Source organism: Arachis hypogaea, chromosome 11 (genome assembly GCF_003086295.3).
Source record: "Arachis hypogaea cultivar Tifrunner chromosome 11, arahy.Tifrunner.gnm2.J5K5, whole genome shotgun sequence".
NCBI lineage: Eukaryota > Viridiplantae > Streptophyta > Magnoliopsida > Fabales > Fabaceae > Arachis > Arachis hypogaea.
Genome location: NC_092046.1, coordinates 34,757,402 through 34,770,299, shown reverse-complemented (window position 1 = coordinate 34,770,299; position 12,898 = coordinate 34,757,402). Strand labels below are relative to the sequence as shown.

General features: G+C 36.1%; 1 protein-coding gene across 2 annotated transcripts; it reads right to left on the bottom strand.

Moving 5' to 3' along the window:
• Positions 1–925: 925 nt before the first annotated feature.
• LOC112720669 (uncharacterized) lies at positions 926–7,328 on the bottom strand. Of its 2 annotated transcripts, XM_025771701.3 has the most exons (4): positions 6,950–7,328; positions 4,880–5,232; positions 1,618–4,794; positions 926–1,511 (listed from the first exon to the last, which is right to left on the bottom strand). In XM_025771701.3, exons 2-3 carry the CDS (start codon positions 5,227–5,229, stop codon positions 2,838–2,840), a joined length of 2,307 nt encoding a protein of 768 aa, XP_025627486.1. In that variant the 5' UTR covers positions 5,230–5,232; positions 6,950–7,328; the 3' UTR covers positions 926–1,511; positions 1,618–2,837. The 2 variants fall into 2 exon arrangements, with proteins under 2 accessions (XP_025627486.1, XP_025627488.1); XM_025771703.3 differs by lacking the exon at positions 926–1,511 and having other exon boundaries at positions 2,615–4,794; positions 4,884–5,232; positions 6,950–7,322.
• Between the last annotated feature and the right edge of the window lie 5,570 nt (positions 7,329–12,898).

The following is a 12,898-nucleotide window of genomic DNA, read 5'->3' as shown; positions in this document are numbered from 1 at the left end:
CCTGCCAGATGCTAAAATGACACTCCCTCCCCTCTATTTTATAAATATATATTTTCCTCCTTTCTAACTTTTAAAAAACCTTATCTTTAATCAATTTTAAACTTTTTGTGTTAACTAATGTTAACTTTATCCATTTTTTAAGAAAAAATAAATTATTTTTAAAAAAATATTCATTAGTAAAAATTTATTTTTTATCATTAAATTTTGCTTACTAAAATATCCTTTAATAAATTATTTTTTTATTAATTAAATTATATTTTTTTAAAAATTTAATAATTATATAATTTTTTTTCTAAAATACTCTTCAATAATTTTTTTAATTATTAAATTATAATTTTACTAAAATTTTCGTTAACAATTTTTTTATATTTTACTATTAATTTTTCGATATCTATATATATTATTTTAACACTAAATAAAAAATTTTAGTAAGATTTTTTAATATCAATATATATTAACAGTGGTAAGATTTTTTTATTTAATGCTAAAATAATATATATTGATTATCAAAAAATTAATAGTAAAATATAAAAATAATTGTTAACAACAATTTTGATAAAATCATAATTTAATAATTAAAAAATTATTGAAGGATAGGTATTTTAGAAAAAAAATTTAATTATTAATTTTTTTAAAAGTATTTTAATAAAATACAATTTAATTAATAAAAAAATAATTTATTAAAAGGACATTTTGGTAAACAAAATTTAATAATAAAAAATAAAATTTTTATTAATGACTATTTTTTTAAAAAATAATTTATTTTTTTTTAAAAAATAGATAAAGTTAATATTAGTTAAGACAAAAAATTTAAAATAGATTAAAAAAAAATTTTTTTAAAAGTTAAAAGAGAGGAGAATGTATATTTATAAAATAGAGGAAAAGGGAGTGTTATTTTAACATCTCGTAGGGAAGGGAAGTGAAATTTTCTCTTATAATTATTATTTTTTCACATTTATCACAAATATTTTTAAAATTCATACAGTAGAACCTAATTTCTTTCCTCTGTAAATTCACTGCACTCTCCTCTCTATCCACAAAACCACCGCCACCTATTCCACTCTTCTCTGGTCTCTGCCGTCGCCGTCCAGCGCAGCACTCGCTGCCAGTCTCAGCCCATCTTCCGGCGTCGTGAATTATTACATCCTTCTTTGGTAAACCAAGTTACTACAATTTTACAAAAGCATTCTCTATACATCAGAGGTTATTAATTAGGAACTATTTCAACATACGAGGCTAAGGTATGAACAGGCATATGCGAATTCTTACACGCAGGAGAAACGAATAACTAGGTCCTACCACCAAGGAAACAAAGGAAACACAAGGAACTGGTAGACTAAACTAAACATAGTATTAACATTTTGGACCCTATTAAGAATATTGTAATACTGGCGCAAGCATCGGAGTCATGTGGTCACTGCTTTTGAAGCTAGCAATTAAAGAGCCTTAAAATATTGAGCTCTTTTCCTTTTGGTTGTAGTAGAGATGTGCACAAACACCCTCTTTGCAACCTGCAAATGCACACAGCACATAGTCAAAATAGAACAACAATGATGAATGTGATGCAGATTACTCAAAATCAAACAAAATGATTTGATTAGTTTTGAGTGTTATTACCATTGTCAACGCATTCATTTATGTAAAGATTCAACTAGTTTGCCCCACCAAGCCACCAGCAGATGCAGAACCAACCCAATCTGTTGGCCTAGTGATCAAATCTTCCAACTCAAGATAAATATTTGAGTCATTCACATCAATTTCTTCATTAGCAACACCATTAGGTTCTCTGACATACATATTGTTAATCCTCCAAAAACAATTGATTTTCAAATATGTTACAACAAAAACTCAAATTTAAATTAATCGAACACATGGAGCGAACAAATGTTGAAAGTGTTAATCCAGTTCATAATCTGAACTTATTCACTGTTCTAGGTTACGGAGTCCATTGTAATCGTTCTTTAACAAAAAAAAATGAAAAATCATGGATTTTGAGAGACGAAGTGGAAGGAACGAAAGAAAACGAGTGAGGAAGAACCGAAGAAGATTAATAGGTACTCACTAGTCATTTTCCTCATCGTCGACAATCATGCAACCAGGAACGAAAGAGGAAGAGCTGTCGGCGGAGTTCTTCCCTAGGGTTGTCGAAAGGATTTTTTTTGCTAGGAAAGGTCTTCAGTGGCAGCAACCTTTGCCGAAACTAGAGTTTTATTGTTGAATCTCTATCAAATATTTGGGGCAAATTTAAAATATCAAAAGACTTATTCTTTTAGTATAATTTTTAATGAGTTATTTATAGATTAAATTTGAACCATTAGATCTTTTATCAATCTAATCCAATACTTTAAATTTTATGGTGCAATCCAATACTTTAGATAAGCTCAAAATATTCGAGCTGATTTTAGACGAACCCGGAAAAATAACTATTAATCCCTTATCTCTGTCTTATTGTTTCCATCGTCTCTTTTGTTTCCGTTGCTCTTTTTTTTTCCTCTGTCGCCATCCTTCAGAAAAGGACGCCAAATCCTTGGCCATCAAAGTTGTACAAGTTCGCTAATAGTTCTTAAGACTAGAATTTTAGTAATAATACTACCGCAGAAAGAATCATGGCTAGTTTTGGCTACCATAAAACTAGTATGTTTCCCTTATTTCATTGAACAATTTATTTTTTGCAGTCCATTCAAGAGTTCCCTGTGCCACCCATAATGTGCTGAAACTCTGTCAAGAAAATTAGAAGAAAAATAGTTAAATTAATTCTCAATAGAGTGGAGTGAAAGGCAGTAAGGGCAGTGAACTAGATACAAGATCGAATCTTTCTACACCTAGGGTATCTAACACTATGATTGCTCCTTGCAAGTGGACTTGTTGTGCCCTAATCCTTTGCATCGGCTGCATTGGAGTTGGCGCTTGACTACATCTTCAGAGCCATATCGCTTTGTTGCCGGTCGGCCTGGTGGTCGTCGGGTAGAAGGGGGTGTAACTGTTACCAAAAGCTGAGAATCTTTTGCAGCAGGCGCATCTACATATTGAATTGGCAGCACCGCCTCTGAATAAGTCAATCTGTATATCTCGCTTGTGAAAAATCTAGAGCAAAAATCATACACACTCCGGTTGATTCCACTGATAACAGCAATAGCATGGCAGCATGGTATTCCAGTCAGCTGCCAGGCTTTACAACTACATTCCCATCGGTCGAGATCGACCACCTCATTGGTGTCACCGCAAACTTCATAGGTGCTGCTGCCACATAATACAAATTGAAGTGAATGAGCTTTCCGGCTTTCTGCACTAAGCTTTTCCTCCATGGACGGAGTCAGCCTAGACACCCATCGATCAGATGCTTCTCTTCTGGCAACAATCAACTCCATGATCTTACTTCTTATCACATCAACCATCTGTGTTATTGGTAATTCATCTGCATCTGAAGCCCAACTATAGAACAGTTCACCAAAGTTTGATGTCATGTGATTATACCTAGTACCCTGAAAAAATGAATTCGCCCAATTCTCAGGTCCACTTTGCACAATCCAATTATAAGCATCTACAGAAATACTTTTAATGTTATCCAAACTGGTTTGGAAGCCTTCAGGTTTGGCTGCATAAGCAGCAGCATATAAATCCTCGACCATTAATCGTTTTATCTCATGAGAAAACTGTCCTTTCAAGTCTCTAAATAGTTGCTCAGTTAAGTATCGGAGGCAGTATCCATGAAACGAGCCTTCAAATATCTCGGCAATTGAATCTTTTAGCCTGTGCTCACTGCCTGCAACAAACGTTATGGGACAAGATGTTGACAGCACCGATTGGAGCTGAAGTAAAAACCAATGCCAGTTATCATCAGATTCAGCATCAACAATGGCAAAAGCAACAGGGAATACACCATCATCAGCATCGGCAGCTGTTGCTGCTAACAAGGTTCCTTGGTATTTTGACTTCAATGGAATGCTATCAAGGAAAATCAACGGTCGGCAACCCTGTTGGAAACCATGCGAAGAAGCATGAAATGATAGAAAGAGACGATGGAAGCTCGAGTCTTCCTTTGTAGTGTACAAAGCTAGACTTCCGGGATTGGCCTCCATTATTTTCTCACAAAAGAAAGGTAACTGACTATATGCTGCTTTATATGAACCCTGAAGCTGCTCCCTTGCAATCTCCTTCCCCCGCCAAGCCTGGAAGTAGTTAAGCTGAATTCCATATTCTTGTTTGATGTCATTAACAATATCCTTGGGCTTATAGTTAGGATAAGCTTTCAGTTTCTCCTTTATTATACTGGCCACCCAACTCCTAGTTGCTTGATGCCCTGTCGTTCCCACAGCCCCTTCACAAGTATGAGTTGGATGCATTTTCTTGATACATATCAACTGAGTAGTTGACAATCTTGACGCATGGATTCTCCAAAGGCAACCTTCTGCTTTACATTTGACAGTCACACGATGGCTATCATTTTTTTTATATTTAAAGGCAAATTGGTGAGCAATTGCATATTTCCGCAATGATTCCCGAAACTCATGTACACTGTTGAACCTTTGACCCACACCCGTTATAGTATTCTGCCATTGTTGTGCCCCTTTAGCACGCTTTTCATCATTTGAGGATTCAATGGGGAGAACACGAGAAACTTCAATAGGAATGTCTATATGCATATCCATTTGATTGCTATCATCAACACCGTCAGGTGGAGCATCGATTGGAATCATTGGCTGGATGGTGTCATCTATGACATCATGCATAACATCAAGTGTTGGAGAGGTATTGATTGGCACCACTGTTTCAGACAAAGTAGTTCTGCTTGACCTACACATGCAACAATTCCAAATTTAAAAATCTAGATCGCTCCATAAATATATTGAGACACTAGCTTAGAAACAAAGAAAACTACCTACTGGCAGGCATGTTGTTTGACACCTCATGGGCAACTAGCTCATCTATAAGGATATAGATGTCAACAATACTCGAATCCCCATGAAACTTAACCATTCTTTGGAGATCCTTGTCATTGGAAATTGAAATAAGAATCTTCCTATTTCCGGGAAGGAAATATTTTACCGACATGCTATCAGCATTGACATTAAACATTTCTGCTACTTCCCCTTTGAACTCGTTGAATTTCATTTGATCATCAATGTCAATAGCATGAGCATCACCACCTTTATATGACAAACAACCATCTTTGTCAGTTTTAAACTGACCTCCAGACTGACATATTGCAATTATCTTCTTGGTAGCCATGACCTGCCACAACACAAAACATTATCACTTATTCATTTATCAATGAAAAATGACCCAGGAATAAGTGAAAAGAGTGAAAATAAGTGGGTGAAATGCATAGAATCACCACACATTTTCCAAAACTCTAAAGCACAAAGTAAAACTGCTTTTGAGTCTCATCATTGCCAGCAGGAAAGGATATCATAAATTTCAATCATTTAGGGCTTCCAATAGATGAACAAATATACCAAAGCCTAATCATCATCAGATAATAACATCATTGCAATCCAAATTAAAAACCATCCAGAATAAGGACATCATTAGGGGCTAAAAAGCTTGCTATGCTAAGAATCTGGCATCACACCTATTCATTCCACTATGTTGACAATGCAGAGAACAGAAACAATTCCTTACACAGCTCCCAGTAAGCCAATTAGCAAACAAATCATGCTTTATCTTACATTTCAAAACTGACAGTGAGGAGTCAATATTTCACTTGCACTAAAACCACAACACAGCACTTGAAATAATTTATTTTGATATTTGTATTGTATAATGTCATCAATTTCATTTCTGTCTTCTAAAAATTTATTTCTTTGTTTTAAATAATGTTCAAACTCATACACTGATAATATCAGGTCAACAAATCTGAACCAGACATCTTTCATGTTACCATCAAGTTGTGCCCAGGTATTAAAAAATGGCTTCATAAGAAAAGATTGGGCCAGGTTTGAATCTAGCTCATCCATCCCAACCAACCCATCCCATCTACACCCATAAATGGAAGAGAGAGTGAACTGAGACAGAGAAATGCCACTTGAAAGGATGCCATAATGATAAACTCTAATTGGTAACTATATTCAAATTAAAATTGACACAAGATTAGAAGGTTTGATCTAACTAACATACATAGCATTACGATATCGAAGTGATAACCAAGAAGGATATTCAAACTCAGTACAGGACTCTAGCAAAGTGCTCCAAAATCTAAACCCCAGTCCTAGTAAACCAAAACAAAGGATGCGTGCGACAATGATATGCAGAGGGAACAACAAGGATAGTGCTTCTTACCCCACAAACCAAAAATAAATAAATAAATAAAAGGATGAAAAAATTGTTTTGTATTTCAGTGATAGTTGATGTGGCATTGTAAGAGAACTAAATCCTATTATTTTAAGTACACTGTATCGTTCAATTTACCTTAAAACACACTAAAGTTAAGAATAGAACAATGCACAGTGACTAGGGATACCATCTCTTCGTGGTAGCATAACAAGGTTTAATGGTACTCAGTGGCACATTAACTAATTTTCAATTTCACGATAATCTTGGCTTCAGTTTTCTTAAGCATGAAAACTTGAAGCTAAAACTAGTTACTTGGACATTATTCATGTGTGTTCAGAATTATATACCAAGCAATAATGATACAACTTTGCTGTTTATGCTAGTGACCATCCCTCTCTAAACTTTATTTCCATTAAATCAAATCATCACAATGCTTCTTTCAGTTTCTAATTCTTGATAACCTTCTTTCTTTCTATTATTTTTCTTCTAGGAGATAAGAAAGGGAACACTTTTGTTCAAAACAAACCCAAATGCACCTGATAATCATATAAAATAATTCGTGCGTACACAAGGTGTGCCTGGGATTATGGCAACACTAATAATTAGCTAGCGATCATGTTTGAGGTCCTCCCATCCAAATACATGAACCCCAAATATGATAAATTACATCAATTACCTCTTCCGTAGAGTGATGAGGTCGTCACTACAGCCAAATCATCGTCATCGCTCCTCAATCGACGGTGGAGTTGGGGCGGGTGGCGGTTAGGGTTCGGAATGTGGAGGACAGCAGAGGGACGAGGGAGCCAAGGGAGGGACAGCTGAGCCTGAGGGTTGAGAGGGGGATGACCGGCTGGGAACAGGGAAAGAGGAAATGGACCGGCGCGGTGTGTTTTGGGGCGTCGGTTATTTTGGCTTCGCCTGCTAGGCTGCTAACGCTAGGATTTAGGGGGTATTTTGGTACATACTCGGTAATATCATGTAAACGACTAAACGGTAATATACAAGATTTTGAAAGTCTGTGGTCATCCAACCACTCTAACTAAAGGTGTCCGCCATGCATTTAGATCAGTTTTGACTAAAAAATTCCTTCTATTTGAACATTAATTTTATTTGTGGTATAATTTAGATTAGATGATTTAAAAATAAAAATTCGATCGAATCTAATTTTAAGCGATTTGGATTGTATTGAATTATAGTTTTATAAATTGAAAAAAATTAAATATACATATAACAAGTTTTAACATTAAATTAATAACTAACAATGACATTACACGAAAAAACTGCTGCATATGAATGTTAAAAAAAGACAATATAAGCTGAATTGGCAGCTCTAGGTTAAAACAAGATTTGGTGTTTCATTAAACTCCCAAAAGGCAAGAAGGTCGTGAGCTATAAATGAATTTTCAGGTAAAATTCAATCCCAATAACACTATAGAAAACACAATACCAGGCTAGTTACAAAAGAATTCATTCAAGTGCAAGGAGTGGATTATGATGATACTTTAAGTCAAGTTATCAAAATGATTATTCTACGAGTAATGTTAGCATTAGCAGCGGCAAAAAATTGGCATTTGAAATAGCTGGACGTCAATACTGTAACACCCTACCACACAGAGTCTTATGCTTAAGTCATAAAATAGAGATGGTGAAGTATTATGACCTTTAAAAGTAAATTAGTAGCAGCGGCAAAAAATTGGCATTTGAAATAGCTGGACGTCAATACTGTAACACCCTACCACACAGAGTCTTATGCTTAAGTCGTAAAATAGAGATGGCAAAGTATTATGACCTTTAAAAGTAAAATAGTATATATAGGTATAAAGGAGTTTTATCTAGGAGCCTTTGAAACAAAAGTTAAATCAAAAGCGTAAAACAGAAAAGCGCATCACTCACATAAGAGATAAACGTAAACCAAAAGAGATAAGAGTAAAGCAAAACATAGATATATAAAAGAAGAGTGCCAAGATACAGATAACAAAGCTTCTGACTCGACTCGAGAAGTTAAGTTTGGCCAGCGCATATATACATATCATATATACATGTGAAACCCAAAAATACCCAAAATACTGTTTACAGAACTTGTTTCTCCAAGCCAACATTTAAGAAGGACAAAACATAATATATATACAGTGGAGTAATATAAATATGAACATATGCATTTAAAACCAAAATAAAACCCCAAACGGGTAGAGTTCTTCGCTTGCAGAAAGCTTCCAGTATGCCTCAGCGAGGGAGCCTCACGTCCTGCATCTGAAAATCACAAAATACGTATGGGGTGAGAACCAGAGGTTCTCAGCATGGTAACGGTGCCCACATAACTAACATATAATGTCCCAGAAAAGTCAGAGGTGAACCTAGAACTTCCAACACTCAGATTAAAACCTTAAAGATTAAACTGGAAACCATAAACAAGGTAATCGTCTAAGGCTCTTAGTTCTAACTCAATTACTAACTTAATTCCAATTCATTCTCTCGACCTCTCGACTTCTCCTAATCTTCCAAAACTCCGGTAGAACTGCCCTCGTCACTTCTCCGCCAGATAGTTATAACAGGTAGCAAGTATAGCAGGTAACATAATAATCACAAAGGCAAACCCAAGTAAGGCATAGCAAACAAAACAAACATATGCAGATGATGTGTAAGAACCGGAGTTTTCACGAATAAAATAATTTAAATGCCCAAATTAAGTTCCGAAAAGTTAGAATGAGAATTTGGGATTTAAATATGATTTTTGGACTCAGTAGGTCTTTCCGAGTCAGAAAATGTGTTTTCTGCGAAAAACTGTGAAAAACCGCAAACTGGCAGTTGAACCGGTCGAACCGGTTTAAGTCTGCCCGGTTCTGTGCAAGAAAAAGTGAAAACAGTCGAAAATCCTAGAAACATATTAGAAATGAAAAACCGGACATTAGTGTTAAATGTTTGGCCCAAAGTTAGGACGAACGGGCTAAAAAAGCTAACGGGTTAGACCAGACCCAAGTTGGGCCAAAACCCAACATATATAAGGGTTCATTAATGAACCCATTCAACACAACACACCCATAAACACACATACACCAGCTGCAAGAAGGAGAGGGGAGAAGAGAGAAGAAACACTATTCACCTCCTCCTTCAAAGCTCCATAACTTTTGATCCGAAGCTCCGATTGACGAGCCGTTTATGGCCACGCGAAGCTCTCATTGAGCTCTACGTTTCTATCTAAGTAAATTTGGTAAAAAACCGCATCTCAGTTCCCAGTTTTGTGCCCTAGATTTTTGCATTTTTGAGGTTATAATTTTGAGTAGATTTTGTGGTTTTGCTTGTTTAGGTGATCTCTAGTAGCAGGTAATTGTTATATTTTACCCCTAATCTTGTTGGGTAAGGTAAGGTTTTATTAAACCCTTGTGTTTAGTTGTTTTATGTATCTTAAGTTTTGATTTTGGTGATATATGTGTTGTTAGTTTGAGCTTTGGTGTTTGTTGGAGCTGGTTGAGGCTTTGGATCAAGTTTGGAGGTTTCGTTTTGGTGTTTGGAGTGTTTGGGAATCGGCCATGGTATGGTTTCGATTTTCATTATGTAATATGTAATGTTTTTGGAAACTTAGACTAGTTGACCCATAGGATAGGATTGAATTAAATTGGTTGTTGGAATTGTTGTATGATGATGATGTATAATGATTTGAGGATTTGAAATGTTGAATGATGAATTATGATGGATTGATGACTTTTGAGTATATTGATGAATTATGATGTTGTAATGCTAAATATGGTGTGAAATAATTAGATTGAGATGAAATGAGATTGGGTGTGATGTTTGGTATTGATAGATGATGAGAGTTGTGGTTTATTGTTGTTGATGAGGGTTATTGATGTTAATGATATATTATGATGTTGGTTGATGTTGGTGAATGTGTAGGTTGATTGTTGAAATATGAATATTTATAAGGATTGATAATGTTGAGGTAAATTGATGAGAAGTATGAATTTTTATTTTGAGGACAATTGGTGTAAATTTGAGTTATTAAGGATAATGAGAAGAATAAACGTTTTGATGGATTTAAGTAATATTGGGTATTGTTTGGTGATAATTATTGGAATTGATGAGGATTTGTATTGGTGTCGATGAGTATTTATGGTGATTAGTTATGTTGATGATTGATGGAAATGGTAATTGGTAATATTGATGTTAATGAGGTCCATGGAAATTGAGAAATGTGACTTTGGTTGGATCTAGAGTTGTTGAATGGTTTGGAAGGTTGTGTGATTGAGAAAATGGTTGAAGTAGTATTTGGTATGAATTTTGGGTTGTTTTGGTATGGTTGAAATGTGTTTGATTTGGTATTGGATTGAGGTTTGGTTAAAAATTGAGTTTTTGAGATTTTGGGTAAAAACATATTTTTAGTGAATTTTGATGGATCATAACTTGAGCCTCAGTTTTCAAAATTGGCTGGGATTTATTTTAAATTAAATTTCATTAAAAACTCTTCGAATTGATATAAAGTTTGTAAAATTTGGACTTTTGTAGAGGAAGTTATGATCGTTCAAAGTTTGGTGTCAAAATATGAAATTCTGCAGAGTTGCAGAATTTTGTGATTTCTGGTATGTGCGTACGCACAGCCTTGTGCGCACGCACACACCAAGGAAGTTTTACAACCTGTGCGTACACACAGCCCTGTGCGCACGTACACGTTGGGAAGGTCAGTCTGTTGGGGGCGCTAGCACAGCTTGTGCGAGTGAACAGACTTGTGAAATTTTGTACCTGTGCGTACGTACACCCCCTGTGTGTACGCACACTTTAAAAGTCTGCCTGGGTGTGCGAACGCACACACCTGTGCGTAAGCACATGCCCTATTTCAAAAATTTAAAACTTGTTTTCAACTATTTCACCTTCCCAGCAAGCTTGTAAGCCTCTGTAACACCATTTTAAGACTCTTGGGCTCAATTTTGGATATTGAAACATGGGAATGGTCCTAGGAGGTTTAGTTTTACTTTGATAAGTTAGCGAAGGGAGGTTTAGGTTTCTGGTATAGTGAGGATGAGTTGGTTGAGAGAGAAGGAAGAGTGGTGAATATGGTGATTGCTGACAACGAATTTGAGAAACTGATGAACTAAGGAGTTCGGAATGGAACTTATGAAGTAATGATGGTTGTGACGAGTATGAGTGGGAGTGTGTTTAGAGGAATGGCCTCTAAGATGGAATACGTGATTATGATATACATTGTTCTCCATCGTAGGGGCTGTGGTAGTCTCCCGCCTACGTTCGGATGTGAGAGTTGAAGTTGGGATTCTCACTCAAATTTTTCGCAACCAGAGGAAGGTGTTAGGGCACGCTCCCTCAGAATATTTCCCGCTGAAAGGAGATGGTGGTAGGACACTCATCCCTCAGAATTATTCCTCCTAAAAATGCGACTTCTCTCTGATTGCAAGGTGGTAGGGCACTAACCCATGGAATCATGCGGCAACCAGAGGAAGGTGGTAGGGCACGCTCCCTCGGAATATTTCCCTCTGAAAGGAGAAGGTGGTAGGGCACTCATCCCTCGAAATTTTCCTTCTTATGCGCAATAGAGTGACTAATCCGGGAGTAGTCGACCGGATTTTATGTCGGGTTTGGCGATAACCGACATGTGATATCACAGCCAATAGGACAGACATTCATCATATGCATCTTCTATATGCTTGCTTGCTTTGTTTACTTGAGTTTTTCTAATTGTATAACATGCCTACCTGCTTCTTGAACTACTTGTTGTATATGAATATTATCTGTGTTCTACTTGTTTGCATTAATTGTGATTGTCTGGTGCTGAGGAGGTTAGGTAGGCGGTGGCGATGGGATCGCACGGAGGTTAGGTTTGCGAGGGCTGTGGGATAGAGCGGTGTGATAAGTATTATTTAGAATTCCCCTAAGTTTAGATAACACGGTTTATGGTTTAAGTTCTTTAAATATTTATTTATTTTGTTCTAAGCTTGAATATCCGTATGTGATGTGAAGTTCTAGGATTTCCTTCGGCGTCCCGGAGCCTTACATCTTACATCATTGGGCACTGTTACCATACTGAGAACCTCCTCCATACTTTGTTGTTGTTTTTCAGATGCAGGTCGCAACCCACCTCAGCGAGTTGTCTGGATGGTGACAGAGGCGGAGGATCTAGATACCTTTTGAGTCTCTTGATTTATTTTGCTATACATCTCTTACTTTTGTATTTTATTTTGCCTAGAGGCATGTATTGAGAGAACAAAACTTGTATAAGTTGTTTTTACTATCTGGTTTCATATATGGTCTGTATATGGCTAGCTGGCTTAAACTCCACGAGCCGTGGCTAGATTCTTATAATATTATACTATGATATTTTGTTATTTGGTATCTATTTCTTGTACTTTAAGTTAGTAGCTTCGCTAGTACGTTTTGCGCTTTTCAAATACTATTAAATGAACTATATCCTTCATCAGGCTTCTAGAATATATTATTTCCTTCTATATATAAATATGTATAAGCCTTATGGTGAATTAAATTTGGGCAAGGCTTTCAGGTTTTTCCCCTTTCCCCCACCGTTATGCACACTCTCTCTCCCCCTTATCTATCTTTAATGAGCTGAAAGCTCATGGTAGGTGATTAAATAGGTTGGGTCTTAGGCCCAGTTTGGGCCCGGACC

Excerpts from the sequence above, each read along its gene's own strand:
- LOC112720669 (XM_025771701.3), bottom strand. The coding sequence starts at position 5,229 with ATGGCTACCAAGAAGATAATTGCAATATGTCAGTCTGGAGGTCAGTTT. Across the intron at positions 4,795-4,879 it reads AACAACATGCCTGCCAGTAG|GTCAAGCAGAACTACTTTGT; the intron begins GTAGTTTTCTTT and ends TTGCATGTGTAG.